Source organism: Lycium barbarum, chromosome 4 (genome assembly GCF_019175385.1).
Source record: "Lycium barbarum isolate Lr01 chromosome 4, ASM1917538v2, whole genome shotgun sequence".
In the NCBI taxonomy this organism is placed as follows: domain Eukaryota; kingdom Viridiplantae; phylum Streptophyta; class Magnoliopsida; order Solanales; family Solanaceae; genus Lycium; species Lycium barbarum.
In genome coordinates, this window is record NC_083340.1 from 136,911,863 (window position 1) to 136,933,666 (window position 21,804).

Consider the following 21,804-nt stretch of genomic DNA (forward strand, 5'->3'; position numbering starts at 1 on the left):
CAGTACCAGTGGGTCGGCTTTCATGATTTTTCATCAGTAATTCATTATGTTGTTCAGCCACTAAAAGATGTGAGATTAGTTCAGCATATTTCTTGAACTTCATCTCTCGGTATTGCTGCTACAGGAGCATACTCGAGGCAGGAAAAGTGGAGAATGTTTTCTCCAGCATATCATCATCAGTAATATTTTCACCACATAATTTCAATTGAGAAATAATTTTAAACATTGCAGAATTATATGCCTTAACAGATTTAAAGTCTTGGAACCTTAAATGGAGCCAATCAAAACGTGCTTGTGGAAGTATGACCATCTTCAGGTGATCATATCTATCTTTCAGATCATTCCACAGCGTAAGAGGATCTTTAACCGTGAGATATTCCATTTTCAAATTCTCATCAAGATGACGGCGGAGGAATATCATTGCCTTAGCACGGTTTTGGTTTGATGCCTCATTTTTATCTTTGATGGTGTCTTCCAGACCCATCGCATTAAGGTGAATCTCGGCATCAAGAATCCAAGACATATATCTATTACCGGATATATCTAAGGCTACAAATTCACATTTAGTAAGATTTGCCATTAGTAAAGGAAAACGAAGAAATCAATACCTTCGAGGTTTTGAAGTATTTGCTCGAGATAACAGAGTCTCGTGCTGATAACGTGTTATAAAATAAAGCTATAAAGTAAATACACAGAAGAAATATGTAGAGAGAATATGTAGAGAGATATCAGTTTATATTACTTCTTCTCTTTCAACATTGCATCTGTGCATCCTATTTATAGAGAAACAGGACATGAGATATTTTGAGATATTTTGGGATATTTTGGGATATTTTGGATATCCACTATTTGGGATATTTTTGACATAAATGCATCTTTTAATTTAGTTAGGCAGGGTAAAGACTTTATTGTTGGACATTGTTCTCTCCTGTTTCACACGCTCAATTTGCTTTCATATTTATATATTGAGAATGCGCAGTAATATGTAATGTTAATTCTAGTTTGGAATTTAAGAAACTAGAGTTAATTCCATGTATAATCACTGAAGTTTACTACTATAACAATAAAGTTAAAAAAATCATTTTTGTCACATCAAATAATTGAACCTTATTCGCTGGAGTATACAAGTAAATTAAAGCAACTTAAGGTTATGACGCATCAGCGGCTTAACACGATACAAATTCCACGTCAACAAGTTAAAAAATCCACCTTATAAATTTTTTTAACTACCCATATTTTATAAAAAACAAAAGAAAAATTAAAAAAAAGACTATAGGTAACAAAAAAGAAAAAAGAGAAATGGATTACAATATAAAATCTTTCAATTTATAAAATAGCTTTAACTTTCAACTTATTTTCATATCTTTCCAAGTCCGACTATAAATTTTAACATGACAATATTTCTTTTTTTTTCTTTCCTTGTAAACTTTCGAAGGAGGAGTGGAGAGGGAAGCTATGAATAAGAGAAGAGAAGGAACCACATGTAAATATTGCCAAAGGTAGATTTTGAATAAGTTAGTGAATGTGAAATACTATTGCATTTAGGGTAGAAACTCTTAGTTTATGAGTTCTGGACCATAACTGTTTTCACTTATTGAGTTCTGAATAGATAATTTATACTAATATATCAAACAAAATTTTAAAAATAAATACAATATTTGATTCAAAATTATTGAGTTCTCAAATGATAGCTCCGCCAGGATTGCAATAGCCCATTAAGTGCGCAATCATGTCAAAAGCATATATACATTTACCCCTCAACGTGATTAGTGTGATTTGAATTATAAACTTAAAAATAGCAGACTATTTAGGCCAATACCAATCTCGTTCGTAAAAGTACTTTCTAAATCCAATATTTTGTTACTAAAATAGAGAGGAAAGGGGCCAAGCCGGCCAAGAATGTCTAAACTCCACCAAATAAAGCAGAACACTTTTTCTTTTTAACTTGTTTTTTAACCATTCTCTGTCATCTTTTTGTGCTCTATATAAATTAATTATCATATTTTCTTGTGTCCTAAACTTTGTGTTTTCTACAAAAGAGATAGGGTCAATGAAGAGCAAGTTCTTTCTGTGTTTTCGTCCCATTGTCGAGGACTCTGTTCTTCACAACCACGCTGTTGATCACTCTTCTTCAAGTATTATCACAAAAAGACGTGAGAAAAATGATCAATTGGTTAGTCTTTCTTGACAATCTAAAATTCTTTCTAATTGTCGTTTTCTATTTTTGATGTTAGACTATCCCAAAACTCCTGTATATATGTGTAGGTGTCTAAGTTCGTGGATATTGTACTGTTAAAGTGTGTGATTATCCTATGAATGACTTTTTACATATTTAATCAATGTCTTCAACTCGTCACAATGAGTTTAATGTTTTTTTTCCATCGTAATTATTTTTGAGTATGAGTAGCAGAAGATTCGATCTAGATAACATAGCGCTTAATGATCACTTTTCGGTCATGTATTTAAAAACTAGTCACTATTGGAGTTCCAGGTGAAATTTCATGACAAAATGAGCCTGATTTTTTTCCCGATTAATTCAAAGCCATTTTTGAGGGTGAGTGGCATTGAGACTCAAACAGGATGAAATAGCGCTCACTGACCACTATTTCACCATATCTTTGAAAAATAGTCATTATCAAGCCAAATTCAAGGTGAAACTCGAGGATATGTTCATGAAGTTTCACCCGTTGAATTTGAAACTCCACGATAGTGGTTAGTTTTCACTGACAGGAGAGGAAAAGTAGCTATTTGTGACTTTTACCCCTCAAACTATGAGCTCAACTACTTTAATACCATATTGAAGTGTGTGATCATATTATCTAAAAAAAAATTAAATTAGTAAAATTGACGTACTTTTATTTACTCAATTATGTCTTTCAACCGTCATCAAGTAATAACTTGAATCATGAATAGTGTTTAACTTCATTTTTGCAGTTTGAGCCGAAATGCAGCAGGCAAAATAGAAGGGACAAGTTTTTCAAAGCATTAAAAGGTCAATCAAGGAAGCCAGAAAAAATGATCTTGAAGGGTAATAGTAACCATCAAAAGGAAATTACTTCAATTGGCACTTTATCCAAGGGAAATCAGTCATCAAGGAAAAGTTCATACAACCACAGAGAAGCCACAACAAATACTTCAACATCATGTGATGAAATCAAGAAATCTAGTACGAGTGTTAATTTGATTGTTTTCACCTTATTTTTGACCATTTATTTTGGTAGGGTTTATGCTATATTTTTAACGTCATTATGGGTTCTATTGTTCTCCCTGGTGCCGAAGTCAATTTGCAGTACCCTGATAAAATTGTTATTAGCTGGATTTGTAGAAGAAAACAAAGCTATAATGTTGCTCTTTAATTTTGAGATGGGAAAGGAAAAACACATGCAATGTACAGATACAAAAACCTAGTATGCCCGACATTTCTTTTGTGAGTTGTTTTTACATACTCGTGTTGTGTTTATATGACTTAATTTGAGTATTTGACTGAGCACGAAGTTTGAATATACCAAAAAAAAAAAAAACTTTTGAAATCATGTGATCTTAAATATGACATCATTCTATAAGGGAGTGTCATTAAGGATAAAATAAAAATGTTGAAATTAAAACTTAGTAAAAATGAAAAATGATGTTTTTTAAATAAAGTAAAAGGGAAAGTAAGACACATAAATTGTCGAAGAGGCAATAACGATATTCTTATTCAATCATTTACACGAGCTTTTTTTGTGCACAAAAGATTTAGCAATTAAAAAAATTCAGATATTTAATATCTGAAGTGGTTTAAAAACTCAGATTAGTAAAATACTCTAAAATCATAGCAATAAATAAACATTTTAGAAACTCCATAAGCATAGGTGGTAGTGGGTGCATGCATCAGTTTTTTATTTTTTATCTTTTTTACTTATTTGTACCCATATTTTGATTTCCTTAAATAACCCTAACATCATAGTAGCAACACATGAACCAAAGGGTCATTTTTGTCATTCTGTCAGAAATAAACCCAATTCTCATTTCCTTCTTTTCTTTACCTTCTTCCTCGTGCATAATCATGGACTCATGGTGAAATCAAATTGAAAAAATAGAAATGTCAAAAACTGATTGAACTCAACGCCAAATAACAATATCTCTGCTAAATAACGAATATTCCTTGTTTAGTTTTGAAATTCATCGGCTTACTGAACCCAAACCAGCAGTAGTTTAGACAACAAAAATTGAAGTTTTATATGTGGGGAAACTAAATTTCATGTCCGCATTTCTTTCTCTTTACTTCCCTTCTCAGCAAATATCCAGACCTTCTTTCCTTTTTACCATTTTTTCTCTGTTTAGCAAGTTGGTCGGAGATAGACTGGGAAACCAGAAAGGGCTAGAGGAGATCGCAACTCTTAGATTGAGAAATGAAAAACTAGGATGATAGAATGACAATAATGACCCTTTAGTTCATGTGTTGCTAATATGATATTAGGGGTATTTAAGGAAATCAAAATATGAGTACAATGTTAACCTACAACCTTCATATATATATATATATATATAAAGAATAACATTGGCGTTAAACAGATTAGAAAGAAAAAAGGGATATTTTAAAAAATATACAGCTTTTGAAATATTTATGCCACGTAGCCCAATATACAATATTATACAACATTATTTTTGTGAAAAAGGTATTATACATAATCAACTTGTATAAAGTGTTAGTACAGTATAAAAATGTTTATATAAATATGGGCTAGATTGGATGTTTATACATAATATAAGGACTACAGGGCATAAATATTTTCAAAAATAAACATAAAGCGTAATTTTTCCAAGAAATATACATAAACGAAATGAGAGAATACGTATAACAAACAACTTAAACATGAATGACCAATATTGATGGTGTAAACATAGAGTATAAGTAACTTCTTACGATTCCAAATCTCCAGGCCGTTATTATACTATTAGCAGCCATGTGAGTAAAAAGAAATGGTGGCTATGCGTAGGGGCGAATCTATGTGGAAGGGTGCGGATACCATGACACCCGGACGCTTAGGATGAAACTTTGTATATATAAGTATATATGTATAAGAAATAGAGTATATTAAGATCTTGCCACCTGGAATAACAAATGAGGCGGTAGTGCCACTGGCAAATGATATAACGTATCACAAAATTGACGGGAGTTCGAACCTGGTCTGTAGTACTTATTTTTGCTTGATCTTTTGCTTGCTTGCTGCGAGAGCACCTTCAGCTCTATTCAGTTTCATTTTTTGTCTTCTTCTAAAATCTTTTTACTTGCTATTGTATATATTTTAATCCAAATTGACTCTTTTTTGCTATAATTAGTTCTTTGACATTTTTTACTTCCTCTTTCTATACGTACTCATTTCTTGATACGCCCGTTGTGTGTGTATCAAATGTTCATGAGTACTAAATTTTAAAACATCACACAAATATTAATGTATACAAAATTTTAAAACAACACACAAATAGTAATAAAACTTTTAAATAGCAAATTATAAATACTCAAAAAAGTTTTGAAGTTTTTAAAAATGATGAATATTGATTATGTTAGTGTTTTTAAATTTACAGGTTATTTTGAATTTTTACCGATGTTTCCGCTAATTGAAAATAACTGGATTGAAAAGCTGCAATTCTTTATTCTTTCTCAATTATATATCTGCAGCAACACAAAACGGTAATGGAGTATGAATATATAGAGATAACATTATTAGATGATTTATATAGGTTGTAATTTTTAACGTGAAAATATCTTTCTTTCTACCTGTTTTAGAGAATAAGGCCTCTTATTCCAAATAAAAAAAATTTGGAATGCTTAGATTTCTTTAATCTCAGGAATATCTAAAAGAGAACATTACTAAACAAATCTATATTCGATCGATTTGTCTATATAAATTGATAAAGATCAATAACCCGAATCGTAGCCTAAAATTGATCAAACTGATCCGTTTACCCTATTTGGAAGATGTGATGCCCGGAACCTTCAAATCCTGGATCCGCCTCTGGATATGCGGGTGTAAACTGAAATTCTGGCTACGTGAGTGTAAGGTGTCATGTTGATATATTTTGAAAATTTCCTATTTTCAACCAAATACACCTATTGATTATTATTAATTTGAACACTTCTACCCAAATACATAACTTCATTTTATAAAATCAGTTTCTAACACCTAAAAGTAATTTTCATTACTTAATACTTATCAGTTACTTTTAATCAACTAACTCAAACGGACTCTTAATTATCTGATAGAAGCGTCTTTCAAGATCTTTTATATAAAACCAGGCATATTGTGTGAATCACTAACCATTTGTTAAAGCCATCACCTCGTTTCAATACCAATTTTTGAGCTTATCTATGCTATTTTTGTGTGGGTCATTGCACTTTTGTCCCTATTTTGTGCTGCTCATTAATTGTTGGCCAATTTTCAGGATTTTTCTTCGCTGGGGGTGGTCTTTAATTTTTGTTCCTCAAAATGGTGGTCTTTAACTTTTGCCCTTCAGGCAGAATTTGCACAATTTCTGTCCATACAAATTTTGTCTTAATGCAGAATTTACATGGGTAGATCTGTAAAATTCTGTCTTGAGATTTTTTTTATTTTTTATTTTACTGAGCTGAGGTTCAAACCCACAACCTCGGAGTATTAAGCGAAGTGCAAAATTTAAAGACCACCAATTTGGTGGACAAAAATTAAAGACCACCCCAAATGAAGGGCAATCCGTGCAAAAAAAAGTTAATTGTTGCCCTTCAAATGGGCTGGCCTTTAATTTTTGCCTTTTGAAATTGAATGTACTTCTAGAGGGGCATAAGTTACGCATCATAATATTCACAAGTTATGCTTTCGTCCTTAAAGAATTTATGTCCCGTTAGTCATAAATTCGATTTCGAAGGGCAAAAATTAAGGACCAATCCATTTGAAGTGAAAAAAAATTAAAGACCAGTCCATTTGAAGGGCAAACCGTGCAATTACTTGGTAATGTGGCGTCTCAAGCACAAAGCACAATTGAATAAATCTGAGTTCTTGCGTCTATGCAAAATTCTCTCTGAATAATTAGAGAATACAAAACCAAGTATTAATCTCGTGAAAAGTTAAAAGCTTCATAAAGTTACAGAAAACAACAAAAGGTAGAAAAACATGTTGATCATCGTTATTTCTTGCCAAATTGCCAGATACATGAGAGGTCTTTCAGGTAGGGCTGTTCACAGTTTTGGTTAAAACCAAAACCAAACCGAAAATTTAACCAAACCGAATAAAATAACCGACATTTGGTTTAGTTTGATTTGGTTTGGTTTTAAATTTGAAAAACCGATAATATTTGGTTTGGTTATGGTTATAGTAAAAAATAACCGAATAAATAACCGAACCAAACCGATAATTATATACATAAAATTTATAATTATTTATATGTATAATATTAGCTTTTCATAAATAATTAAAGATATTTTATACCTTTTAATTATTAATTTAATTTTGGTCTACTTATTTTTAAGGCCCATGTCTTAAAAGAATATGTCCAACAATCCAAGCCCAACTCTAATAAGTCATAAGCATAGGGGTTGTTTGTATTTTGAAACCTCTGTTTGACTTGTTCTTTTGAATCTAAACTGCGTTGCAAGTTTGGTCCACCTGATTTGCCAACAGCGTGTTTTTCCCTCAATATGCAGCAAAGTTCACCCTCGTGGGCCATGAGGAAAAAAAAGCTTCATAAGAAATTTGAAGAATGTAGAGAGAGAATATTTGAATTGTCACGGCTAGTCATAAATCGAAAAACCGAACCAAACCGAACCAAACCGACAATAACCAAACCGGTGGTTATTATTTTACTTGGTTTGGTTATGATTTTAGACATTTAAAAACCGACTAAATTGGTTTGGTTATGGTTTTAACCAATAACCGATCCAAACCGAACCATGAACACCCCTACTTTCAGGAAACACTTCAATTTCTTTTGTATCACGTAAAAAAACCACACAAACTTTTAAGAAAAAATGTGTTGGGATGAGGTCCATCCATGTGGGAAAGAAGAAAAGTGGCCGAAAGTGAAAGTCGAGACATCATAACGATATCGGCCGAAAGTGAAAGTTGAGACATCATGACGATGTTGGCCGAAAGTGAAAGTAGAGATTTTTTTTTTTTGCTTGAAATCTCAACTATAAATAGAGGCACTTCTTCTCATTCTAATACACCAAAAAAATTGAAGAAGATAACACATCCCAAAGAGAGAAAAAATCTAAGAGAAATACTCTTAGTGAAAGGCCTAAGTAAGAGAAGTTTTTTTTTTGAGAGAGAATTTTTTCTTTTGTAAAACATTCTTGAGTGTAATTGGGATTGGGGTTGTGAGGTTGAGTGTTATAAACACTTGTAATCTTTCTTCTTTAATAAGATCTGCAGCAGAAATGTGGACGTAGCTCTCACATTGAGGGTGAACCACTATAAATCTGTGTGTGCTATTTATTCTTCGCTTACATCACAACGTAAGTAGGTTCTGTCTAAGGAGGTTGGTATTTAAGTGTTCTAGCTGTGATCCTCCAATCTTTCCTGGGAACCTGCTTACAAATGTCGGATTTGGGATTCAAATCTTAACAACTGGTATCAGAGCAACAGGTTGTGTTGTGATTTTTAGAAACGATGGGAGGCGAAGATGGTATGACGCACGACATCGGTAAATTCGATGGTACAGATTTTGTATTCTGGAGAATGCAAATTGAAGATTATTTATATGGAAGAAAGCTTCATGAACCTCTGAGTCCGAAACCAGAGGAGATGAAGCAAGCAAATTGGGATCTTCTCGACAGACAAGTTCTGGGAGTCATTCGACTGACGCTGTCGAAGAATGTTGCTCACAACGTGGAAAAAGAGAAGACCACCGCAGATATGATGAAGGTATTGTCTGACATGTATGAGAAACCTTCGGCAAATAATAAGGTATTTCTCATGAAGAAACTATTTCATCTAAAGATGATGGAAAATGCTCATGTTGCTGCACACGTAAATGAATTCAATACCATTGTAAATCAATTGTCACTGGTAAAAATTGATTTCGATGATGAAGTGCAAGCTCTAATTTTGTTGGCATCCCTACCAAATAGCTGGGAGCCAATGAGAGCAGTGGTTAGTAATTCTGTCGGCAGTGACAAACTAAAGTTCAACGATGTTAGGGATCGTATCCTTGCTGAGGAGGTGCGCAGGACAGATTCTGGAGAGGCATCGATGAGTTCTGCTTTTAATGTTGAAAACAGAAGCAGAAATTATGACAGAAACTACAACCGAAATAGGGGCAGATCGAAGTCAAGGAATGGCAGGGGTCAATCCAGACCAGGACGAACACTTGAGTGTTGGAACTGTGGAAAACCAGGTCACCTCAAGAAGAACTGCAGGGCGCCACACTGGAATCAACGCTGCTACGGAAGACATTGGCGATGCGTTATTGCTATCGGTTGACAGCCCGATAGACTCTTGGGTGCTTGACTCAGGAACGTCCTTTCATACCACCCCACATCATGATATAATGACAAACTACGTGGCTGGGAATCTTGGCAAAGTTTATTTAGCCGATGGAGAACCGCTAGACGTTTTTGGCACGGGAGACATTAATTTGAAGATGTCAAATGGATCCTCGTGGAAGATTACAAAAGTTAGACATGTTCCAAAGCTGATGCGAAACCTGATCTCAGTAGGTCAGCTTGATGATGAGGGATATGATCTCAACTTTGGTAATGGGTCTTGGAAGGTGGCGAAAGGTGCTATGGTAGCTGGCCGAGGAAAGAATATTGGCACTCTCTACATGACGACTAGCTGTCGTGATACTGTTGCTGTGGTTGACAACACAAAGAAGACAAATTTGTGGCATTGTCGGCTGGGGCATATCAGCCAGAAGGGGATGAAGCTGTTGGTGACAAATGGATTAATTCCGGAGCTGAAGACGGTGGACCTTCATACGTGTGAGAGCTGCATTCTTGGAAAACAAAAACGAGTAAGCTTCTCAAATGCAGGCAAGGAGTTGAAGGTCGAGAAGCTGGAATTGGTGCACACCGACGTGTGGGGACCTACCACTATCCCCTCTCTTGGAGGATCACACTACTACGTGACCTTCATTGATGATTCAACCAGGAAGGTATGGGTTTACTTTATGAAAAATAAATCCGATGTGTTTAGTGTATTCAAAAGATGGAAAGCCATGGTCGAGAATGAAACAAACCTCAAGTTGAAGTGTTTGAGGTCCGACAACGGCAGAGAATACACCGATGGTGATTTCAAACGGTACTGTGCCGATAATGGGATCAAGATGATGAAGACTATTGTTATACCCCATTTTAACCGGGTTGAAGCGGAGTACAACAAATTGGTGATTCCTGTTTATTTTGTTTTAAGGAGTCGCCACCTAATTAATTTAACGGTGAATTAGGAAACCTAGAGGTTAACTAAAGCAAAGTTAAAACTAAACCTCAATTAATAATCTGCTTAACCAGTGTGATTCTAGGTAAGGGCTCTATATTATCCTAAAGGGAAGGGGTTAGGCATCCTTTAGAATCCGTTAACTTACGGTTATCCGACAAAACTTAGGTTAATTAATATAGACTAAACGCAAATATAATGTTAAGAAAATAATTTGTAAATTATTGCTAAGGTTTAAGAAAAAAAATGTAATAATACTATTTAAAATAATACTTATAAATATTACTAAGGCTTTAAATAAGAAATATTAGCTAGAATCTGATAGAAAATATGATAATTTACATAGAAAGAAAATTTCAAATGCCGTTTGGCAAAAGAAGATTTAAAATGCTAAATGACACTTAAAGATATGTTTGATATGATTTTAAATACTAATACTATTTTAAAATAAAACTTGTAAAAGATAGTTTGCATATGAGTAATAGTTTTTAATAGGAGACTTCGCAAATTTGAACTTTGAATAAGATAGCGTGATATGAATATGACTATGTAGAAAAATCTAGACTGTTTTTTAAATGGAAAGCAAAGGAAGCGAATTTTCTTTCTCTTTTAATTATCTTTTATTGACTGTGCTTAATTAAATGCATGATTGATTCGAACTTGAAGAGTTATTTATAAAATATACTTGAGTTTATACTTGCATATTAATGACGTTTTGAAATGTTTGGATAAAAAATATAAAATATGATCCCCTTTATTTAAAATATATATAATGCCGCTTTGCAACTCAATTATCCCGAAATTATTATACATTATACATAGTTTTAACATGAAAAGAGAACAAAACTTATGGAATTAATTGTTGATCTCCCTGTAGACTAACTACCCATTACTAAAACTAACCTACTAATCCATTAGTATTCTTCTAAAACTAAGAAACGAAAAAAAAACAAGCAAAGGGTTAGTGGCATAATACGAATTAAATGTACAGAATAAAATAGAGGAGTAAATAAAATTGAATGGGTTCAACCCATTCTTTGAACCGCTGGGCCTATTTGCTGTTTGACTTTGGCCCAGCAAATTCTTTATATTGACTGCTGCGGTTGTTGGACACGGAGAAGATTTCGTTGGGCTTTTAGCCTAACTTCGAATGCTGGCGAAGAACGAGTCCCTCGGACTCGTGTGCGATGGTCATGTATAAAATGAAAGGAAAGAAGAAGGGATTAGGATATAATCAGATGACTAAGACCGACATATAAAATATACACTCCAAGCAGATCATGTATATGCTGTGTACAATTAAGTATACCTCATGTATATATACTATCAAATACAACATGCTTGCAATGTAAAGACATAAGAATTTGAACAGGCAGGAACACAACATGCCCTATAGATATGACCACTTTAATTCTTGATAAGTTAACAGAGATTAAGCACACCACTAGTTGACATGCATTTGATGGTATAACTCAAAATGACGAAGATTAAACACTGCCTAATCGTGTGGAATTTAAACAGGTGCCGAAACATAACATACTTTACGGATCTGACCCTTCATTGCCTAATTTTTATAAGGAAGTTCAGGGACAAGGAAAACAAACAGCCCAACTCTCCATAGAACATTGACTAAACGCAACAGTCTATTAACAACTTAACGACTTTCAAAACCCTTAACTAAGTGTAGCAGTCCAGCGCTCTATATTCCACTCGAAATAATTCAGAACACATAGAATAAAACAAACAAGCATGCAGGTGTACATCATAGGCAGAACTCAAATGAGGTATATGGGGAATATTCATGCATATAAAAGACCGACAAAGTTCTCTAGAGACTGATATCAAACCGCAGAGACTTACAGGTATATTTGAATCAAAACATACCGACATCTCATGCGTAAGTAAACAAAACAGTCCATTAGGGGATCAAACATATATAAGAATTAACCAAGTTGAGACATTTAACAGATTTCTGGGCCAAAGTATGACTTTAAACACGTATCGCATCAGTTTATCTAGCAATGTTTGGAACCGGGCAACATATAGCTTCGAGTTTGAGAAAGAGGGCTCATATTCAATAGGGTAAACCCTTTCATATATACCATTTTCGAGATTTGCGACTTTGAAACATCAATAAGCCAAGTGACACAAACCTCGTAGCTTAAAACAAACATTGGAAGGGACATACAAAGATTGTGGCCATTATTAAGCCAAGTAAGCAATCATTTTAGCCTTAAGGATGCTGTTTTTAAGTCTTATAGGCATAATGGTTCCACTTTATCACACATAGCATAGAAGGTGGGCAGTATCTAATTCAGACAACACAGTAAGATGACAAAACAAACTAGTGTACCAAGTACGGGTCACAAATGACTTTAAACTTTAACTCTGAACAAGTATAAGCATGCTTCAATTGTCAGTATCCATTAATCAGGGAGATAGTACAGTGTACTAATCTAATTGTAACAAAAAGGAAAGAAAGAAAAAAAATCAGGGGGGGGGGGGGGGCATGTTGGACATGCATTTAGACAGGGGTTGGCATACACAGTGACATTTTACCTAAACAATCAACCAGATCACTGATCATATGAACCTAGATCCCCTTAGCATATAAGCAGACTTCTAAACTAACAGAACATAGCGTTGGTCAAGTATAATCCAAGACAGGCTAGCATTCAATCACCAAGATGTTTCTAGTATTATTCCCCTTTGTCATGCTATCAGAATACCTCTAGCATAATACATGAACCATATAAGATTTTGACAGGACTACACAATACAGTTTAAAAAAGGCAATAAACAAAGGTCAAAACAAGTAAGCAGATCCCAACTACTAAGCATTAACTAAGGCAGAGGCACATTACTCACCTAGTATAGCTACCACATAAACACACTAAGTTTGTACATAAAAGCACATTAAATTGGGGTGGATTAAACCAAACAGCATGTGATCAACATTCAGGAGTAAGAAATCAAATGGAAATAGCAACAAGGCAGCTTAAACATGATGGAACTAACTATATCAATATACTTGGCAGGCTTCTAAATCATATTTGGACATAGCAAATAGACAAATGCTAGGTCCATAGTTTAACCTAGATGCTAACAACAATCATGCTCTCACAGGAGGGCTTAACCAAACTAAAATAACACTTGTAAAGGACAGGCTTGGCTCAAACAGGTTAAATTAAACCCTGTTTAACATAACAGATGCATCAGACTAATCTAAATTGATATACAGGACCAAACGGACTGAACTAAGCCACTCCACAAAGATGAGCTTCTACCACTAAACAACATTAAGACATATGACATTTTATTTGACTGACACATAACCAACATGCATGCTAAATTAATCTAACATATTAAAGCTTCATCTAACAAAGATGGATTAAACTAGATTTAATAAGAACTAACCAAAACTTTGACCAAGATTAACATACCAAAGCATACTACATGAACCAAATTAACCAGCAGAGAACGAACATTTTTTTTACCAGATTCAGGCTAAATTAACAGATAAATCATCTCACACGGATAACCAAATAATCTAAACAATCAAGAGTTTGCCGAAAGAAAACAGAAGAAAAAAAAATAATGGAGAATTACCTTCTTCGGGTGCAGCGAAGTGAAGCCTCGAGTCTCCAATCTACCTCGAAATAACACAAACTCCGAGCTCTCGGTACTCAAACTCGAACGAGCAAAAACAGGATGGATTTAGTATTTTTGAGGTAATATCAAGGAAACTGAAACTAATATTAAAAGGGAATTTGAACGATTAAAGACTTTGTATTTTTCGGGTATTCAGAAGGGACTGAAATAACTCCTATTTTTTCACGGATTCGAAGCAGCTATGAGTAATATTTCTTAGGGGGATCTCGCACTTGTTCTTTTCAAGGGATTTTCGGGTTCTAGAAGCTTAATATCCTTAAAGGGGTTTCTTGCAATTCCCGAACTTGATTTTTTTTGCAATATTTTCAATCCCCCACTGTGGATTTCGAAGCTCCTCTTTATAGGGGATTTCTAGGGTTTGCTTGGGTTGAAATAAAAGAGATACGCGTGGGGAACAGGGGAATGGGGGATGGCAGCGAGCGTGGGGGGATAAAGGGAGGTGGAAGAGACAGAGGGAACAAGAGAGGATGGGGCGGGTGAGAGAGATGAAGAGAAGAAGGGGAAGAGGGGGGGGGGGGGGGGGAGGGGGAGGGGGTGTGCGGCTGTGGAATGAAGAATGAAAAGGAAAATGAAGGGAAAGGGTTTCCCTTATTCTGAAACGAGATGGGCCGGACCCGGTCCATTTGTGGACTGGGTCAATTTTTGGACCGGGTATTAAAAGAATGGGCTAGTGAATTAAAACCTGGACTGGTCTAAAAATTGGGATCAAAATATGGGCTGGTCAAAAAATATTTATGAGTTGATCGAACTTTGATTTGGGGATCCGATAAATCAAAAAATACGGACTGAGTGCAAGAAATAGTTTGGCTTCTAAATTTGAATAAACGACCCATTTTAATTAACAATATATTGAGTGTGACAAAATATTACCAAAAATACAAGAATATGTAATTATTAGGGCTCAGGTAATAAAATTATATGATATTGTAATAGCCGTGCAATAATATTTTGACAACGAATAACGCTATCATTTAATTGTGCAAAACAAATGCGATGCGTATGCAGAAGTTGGTAAAAAATGCTGAAACGTGAAATTATAATAATACTAATAATAAATACAAGTAACGAATAGCGGTAATAATAATGCTAATAATAATAATAGTACTAATAATAATAATAATAATAATAATAATAATAATAATAATAATAATAATGATAATGGTAATAATAAGAATAATAATAATTAATAATAATAATAGTAATTAATAATAATAATAATAATAATTAATGATAATGGTAATAATAAGAATAATAATAATTAATAATAATAATAGTAATAAATTAATAATAATAATAATAATAATAATAATTAATAATAATGATAATAATGGTAGTAGTGACGGCAGTAAAGATAATGACAGGATAATGAAATGCCGGTATTAGTAAAAGCTAATAAATGTAGTAAAAATGCAGATTATTATTTTTTGGAATTCGTCAAAATATTGGAAGCGAAAAATAGGTATTTCGAGGGGACAGGCGGGACAAAATTGGGTGTCAACAACTTGTCCCTCTTTGCCCGGTAATGATGAAAGAAGTTGTCGGGCAAAGACGTTGACTTAGTAGCCTATTTTGTCCCGGCTAAAGGATTATGGAGGTCTAAGGGTAAAGAAAATTACTGCCGAACTCTGGTCTCTGAATCGCCTACATATCTCGGGCTGCACGAGAATCAGGCCGCGTGTAGTTCTGGGACGGCAACGACACTTATGACTGGCAAATCACGATTAGTGCGAATCTTTGCAAAACATTGTCCCATTGTCGAATTATGATGACCCTTGTCGGGAAGTCTGCTTATCCTTCACGACATATTGCCCTAGTTCGCTGTGGAAGAAATAGTTCTACGTTGCGCCAAAGCTCCTGCGAAACTTTAAACTAGATAAAAAATAGTTAGTAAAAAAATAAATATTGAAATAAAGCGATGCAAGTGCGGTGCAATGCGGGTGCGAGCATACGCAGGGGCATTTAAAAAAAAATAATAAAGCAATGCAGGTGCAGTGCAATGCGGCTGCGAGCATACGCAGGGGCATTTGAAAAAATAACAAAGCAATGCAGGTGCAATGCGATGCCTTATGCAGAAATTTTCAAGAGGGCGGTGCGCAGCCCATGCAACATATGAAAGACGGTGCTCAGCCTTATGCAGCAATTTTCAAAGGGCGGTGCGCAGCCCATGCAACATATGAAAGGTGGTGCTCAGCCTTATGCAGAAATTTTCAAAGGGCGGTGCGCAGCCCATGTAACATATGAAAGGCGGTGCTCAGCCTTATGCAAAAATTTCAAAGGGCGGTGCACAGCCCATGCAACATATGAAAGGCGGTGCTCAGCCTTATGCAAAAATTTCAAAGGGCGGTGCACAACCCATGCAACATATGAAAGGCGGTGCTCAGCCTTATGCAGAAATTTCAAAGGGCGGTGCACAGCCCATGCAACATATGATAGGCGGTGCTCAGCCTTATGCAAAAATTTCAAAGGGCGGTGCACAGCCCATGCAACATATGAAAGGCGGTGCTCAGCCTTATGCAGAAAATTCAAAGGGGCGGTGCGCAGCCCATGCAACATATGAAAGGCGGTGCTCAGCCTTATGCAGAAATTTCAAACGGCGGTGCACAGCCCATGCAACATATGAAAGGCGGACAAACCTAAATGGCGTGCTTTTGCGAACAATGATGTTGTGCCTTTGCAGGGCATTTGAAAGTGATAATGTAATGCAGGTGCGGTGCAATGCGGCTGCGAGCATACGCAGGGGCATTTGGAAATAACAAAACAATGCAGGTGCGGTGAAATGCAGCTGCGAGCATACGCAGGGGCATTTGAAAATAATAAAGCAATGTGGGTGCGGTGCAATGCATCTGCGGGCATACGCAGAGCATTTGAAAATAATAAAGCAATGCATTCGAAAGCAATAGAAAATATTTGTGCGTTGATACATTTTAAAAATCATTTGCAAGATTAGTTTACTGTGACTGTCGAAAGTTATTGATACTTGAAGGCATAATTGATAGAAGAATGCTCAAACCATTCGACGCGCCATCCTTACAAGGTTGTACATGTTTTAGCTTCTGCAACTTGGAAATCTGCATCCAAAGAAAATTTGTAAGTTTTGGGAGGGGGTTGATTCGCGATGACTTTGAGGATCTGGCTCTTGGCGCTTCATGCCTCCAACTTCGTCCGAACTCGTAACCTCCGCTCATTTTTAAGTCTTGGCCAACTAGTAAACAGTCTAATTACAATCACATTATTTCAAAGTAAAAATAGACATAGTAAAATATGTGTATAGTGATAAATAATTTCTGCTGAACTCGGAACTGTGACACATTGTGAAACAAAGCGAATGCCCCGTTTCCGAAGTTTTCCTTTGCCCGATGACTCTGTTGAAACAATATTCCTCCAAGTCTCTCGATGTCATCTTGCGGCGATGCCTTTAAAAATTGTCCTAGTTTATAGCACAGGGGGATGTTGAGCTTTTAAAATGGCGAGACCGAGCCTATATAGGCTGCCTACATATCCCCCCGTGGGAATCAGGTCAGGCGTAGTTCATGATTACAAGCAGAAATAAAATTTGAGGTTTTGTAATAAAGTGACCGAGGCCTATGCGGGCCGCCTACGTATCCCACCGTGGGAATCAGGTCAGGCGTAGTTCATGTTACAAGCAGAATTCTGGAAATCCTATCTTAAAAGACCCAACCCGATATAGTTTTGTTACGCATCCCGCCACGGGAGAGTAGTGCCATTACATGGAAAAGTATTGCAGAATATTACATACAAATAAAAGAAAGCTCCTAAATATAATATCTCTTGACGGCATCTGCGTTGATAGCTTTCGGCCAAATTTCGCCATCCATTTCTGCTAGGACTAACACTCCTCCAGTCAATACTCGATGAACGATATATGGTCCTTGCCAGTTAGGTGCAAATTTTCCTTTAGCTTCATCCTGGCATGGGAATATGCGTTTCAGTACCAATTTCCCCGGTTTGAATTGCCTCGGTCTTACCTTCTTGTTGAAAGCTTTGGCCATTCTGTTCTGATAAAGCTGCCCATGACAAACTGCATTAATTCTCTTTCCATCAATGAGCATCAACTGTTCGTATCGATTCTGTATCCACTTAGCGTCACTTAGCTCAGCTTCTTGGATAATTCTCAAAGATGGTATCTCTACCTCAACAGGTAACACCGCCTCTGTCCCATAGACCAAAAGATAAGGTGTTGCCCCAGTTGAAGTCCTCACAGTAGTGCAATAACCGAGAAGAGCTAACGGCAGTTTTTCGTGCCAATGCCTGTAATTATCGATCATCTTCCTCAATATTCTCTTGATGTTTTTATTGGCTGCTTCAACTGCTCCATTCATCTGAGGGCGATAAGGAGTGGAATTGCGATAAGTGATCTTAAATGTCTCGCAAATCTCCCGCATTAGATCACTGTTAAGATTAGCACCATTATCTGTTATAATTGATTCCGGGATTCCGAATCGACAAATAACGTTGTTATGAACAAAATCTGCCACCACTTTCTTTGTTACCGACTTGTGCGAAGATGCTTCCACCCACTTTGTGAAATAATCAATGGCTACTAAAATGAACCTGTGTCCATTCGACGCGGCTGGCTCGATAGGACCAATGACATCCATGCCCCAAGCTACGAAAGGCCACGGAGAAATCGTCACATTTAATTCATTTGGCGGGACTCGAATCAAATCGCCATGAATCTGACATCGGTGACATTTTTGCACAAAACGGATACAATCTGATTCCATAGTCATCCAGAAATAGCCTGCGCGAAGGATTTTCTTGGCCAGAGTAAAACCATTCATATGAGGCCCACATATACCGCCATGCACTTCTTCAATCAACCGGGCCGCTTCTTTAGCATCAACACACCTTAATAGCCCTAAATCTGGAGTCCTCCTATACAGGATTTCTCCACTTAGAAAAAAATGGTTTGCTGATCTCCGAAGTGTTTTCTTCTGAACACTGGTTATGCCTTCTGGATAGTCTCATGTCTTAAGATATTTATTAATGTCGTAGTACCAAGGTTCTCCATCAGGATCTTCATCCACATAGAAACAATAAGCATGTTGATCGTGCACATTCACCTTGATAGGATCTATGCGATTCTTGTCCGGGTGCTGAATCATAGAAGACAAAGTGGCCAAAGCATCAGCGAACTTGTTCTGTGTCCTTGGAACGTGTTTGAATTCCACCTTGATGAATCTCTTACATAGATCTTTCACGCAATGCAGGTATGGAAGTATATTCATGTTCTTAGTGGTCCATTCGCCTCGCACTTGATGGACCAGTAAGTCTGAATCGCCTATAACCAGAAGTTCTTGTATATTCATATCAACGGCCATTCTGAGGCCAAGAATACAAGCCTCATATTCTGCCATATTATTGGTGCACAGAAACTTGAGCTTTGCTGAAACGGGATAATGTTTGCCTGACTCTGAAATCAAAATTGCTCCAATGCCGACTCCTTTAGAGTTTGCCGCCCCATCGAAGAACAGACTCCACCCTGGGTACTCTTCTGCGATATCTTCCCCGATAAACAACACTTCTTCATCAGGGAAATAAGTTTTAAGGGGTATGTATTCCTCACCCACCGGATTTTCTGCAAGATGATCGGCTATCGCCTGCCCTTTGACAGCCTTCTGAGTAACATACACAATATCAAACTCGCTCAGCAACATTTGCCACTTAGCTAGCTTCCCAGTAGGCATAGGTTTCTGGAAGATATACTTGAGTGGGTCCATCCTTGAGATGAGATAAGTAGTATATGCAGACAAATAATGTCTCAACTTCTGTGCAGCCCAAGTCAAAGAACAACAGGTGCGTTCCAATAACGTATATCGTGCCTCGTAAGGCGTGAACTTTTTGTTCAAATAATATATTGCTCGCTCTTTCCTTCCTGTTTCGTTATGTTGTCCTAACACACATCCAAACGCGTTCTCTGATACGGACAAATACAATAGCAAAGGTCTTCCAGCTTCTGGAGGCACCAAAACAGGCGGGCTAGACAAATACTCTTTGATTCTGTCAAAAGCTCTTTGGCAATCTTCAGTCCATTTGGTAGGAGCATCCTTCCTCAGTAACCTGATTATTGGTTCGCATATCACCGTCGATTGTGCTATGAACCGACTGATGTAGTTGAGACGACCGAGGAAACTCATCACGTCCTTCCGACTCTTTGGGGCAGGCAATTCCTGAATTGCCTTTATCTTCGAGGGGTCCAATTCTATGCCCCTCCTGTTCACGATAAAACCCAACAACTTCCCTGCAGGAACACCAAATGCACATTTTGCGGGGTTCAACTTCAGATTGTATCGTCTCAACCTGTTGAAGAACTTTCTCAAATCCGTCAGATGATCTGAGATCTTTCGTGACTTGATGATGATATCATCCACATAGACTTCAATCTCTTTATGGATCATATTATGAAAAATGGTGGTCATGGCTCTCATGTAGGTAGCACCTGCGTTTTTTAGCCCAAAAGGCATCACCCAATAATAGTACACTCCCCAAGGTGTGATGAATGCTGTCTTCTCAGCATCTTCCTCGTCCATTAGGATTTGGTGATATCCCGCGTAGCAGTCAACGAAGGACTGCAACTCATGCTTCGCACAATTATCAATGAGCATATGGATATTCGGGAGGGGAAAGTCATCTTTTGGACTGGCCTTGTTGAGATCCCGATAATCCACGCATACTCTAACTTTGCCATCCTTCTTTGGCACGGGTACGATATTGGCTAGCCAAGTGGGGTACATCGTAGCTCGAATGACCTTTGCATCAAACTGTTTGGAGATCTCTTCCTTGATTTGTAAGCTCAAATCCGATTTAATGTTTCTCCTCTTCTGCTTTACCGGAGGACAGGATGGATTGAGAGACAACTTATGCGAAACAATGTCAGTGCTTAATCCGGTCATATCATCGTAAGACCAAGCGAACACATCTATATATTCTTTCAAAAGGTTGATCAATTCTTCCCTCTGCGACGGGGTCAAGTGGACACTGATTCTCACTTCCATCATGATTTTTGAATTACCCAAATTTATAATTTCCGTTTCATCCAAATTTGGTTTTGGCTTATTTTCAAAATATTCAAAATCCTTAGTTAATCCTTCAGGTTACATATCCCTTTCATATTCTTCAAAGTCTTGCTCGGCATTTCCTACGGGCTCACTCGTTTCATTATGTGTCACATTCACAGTATCGGCAGATTTATTAATTTGATTGCTGAAAAAATAAAAGAAAAATTTATTAAACAAAGACGGAAAATATAAATAAAAGCATGGCTTGAAATTTGCATTTGAGCTTTCAAAAGTTTGGAGGCAAAATAACAAAAGCATAGGCACGATTCAGGCCTCAATTTCGAATCGTGTTTGTTTCATTAAATACTGAATACAATTTGTCTACCAAGACTCCCGGAGAAACGGGGGCGGGGTACAAGTCCAATTGTTCAAACGACATCCAGGCTCTGCATCCCAGATAGTCGGGTCTTCAGAACACCCATCCGAAACCATGTTGCATTCAGCTTCCTCCTCGGTGATGAATAAGTTCTTAAAACTTTCCAGGAGGCTGTCTTCAAGTATTTCCTCTGATGCTTGGGCAGCGGATGCTTTGAGAAATGACTGATTCAGGAGAGGAACAGGCTTTGGCAAGGGAACGACACTTCTTCTTTTGAGACTAGCCAATGCAATCTCTTCGGGGGTGGGCTCATATCCGAGACCGAAAGTATATTTGTGCCCGGGCA

At 36.7% G+C, this 21,804-nt stretch overlaps 1 protein-coding gene across 1 annotated transcript; it reads left to right on the forward strand.

The window, feature by feature from the left end:
- The first annotated feature begins 1,907 nt into the window (after positions 1-1,907).
- Positions 1,908-3,429, forward strand: LOC132638667 (uncharacterized). Its single transcript, XM_060355472.1, has 2 exons — positions 1,908-2,173; positions 2,935-3,429. Exons 1-2 carry the CDS (start codon positions 2,051-2,053, stop codon positions 3,406-3,408), a joined length of 597 nt encoding a protein of 198 aa, XP_060211455.1. The 5' UTR covers positions 1,908-2,050; the 3' UTR covers positions 3,409-3,429.
- Positions 3,430-21,804: the final 18,375 nt, after the last annotated feature.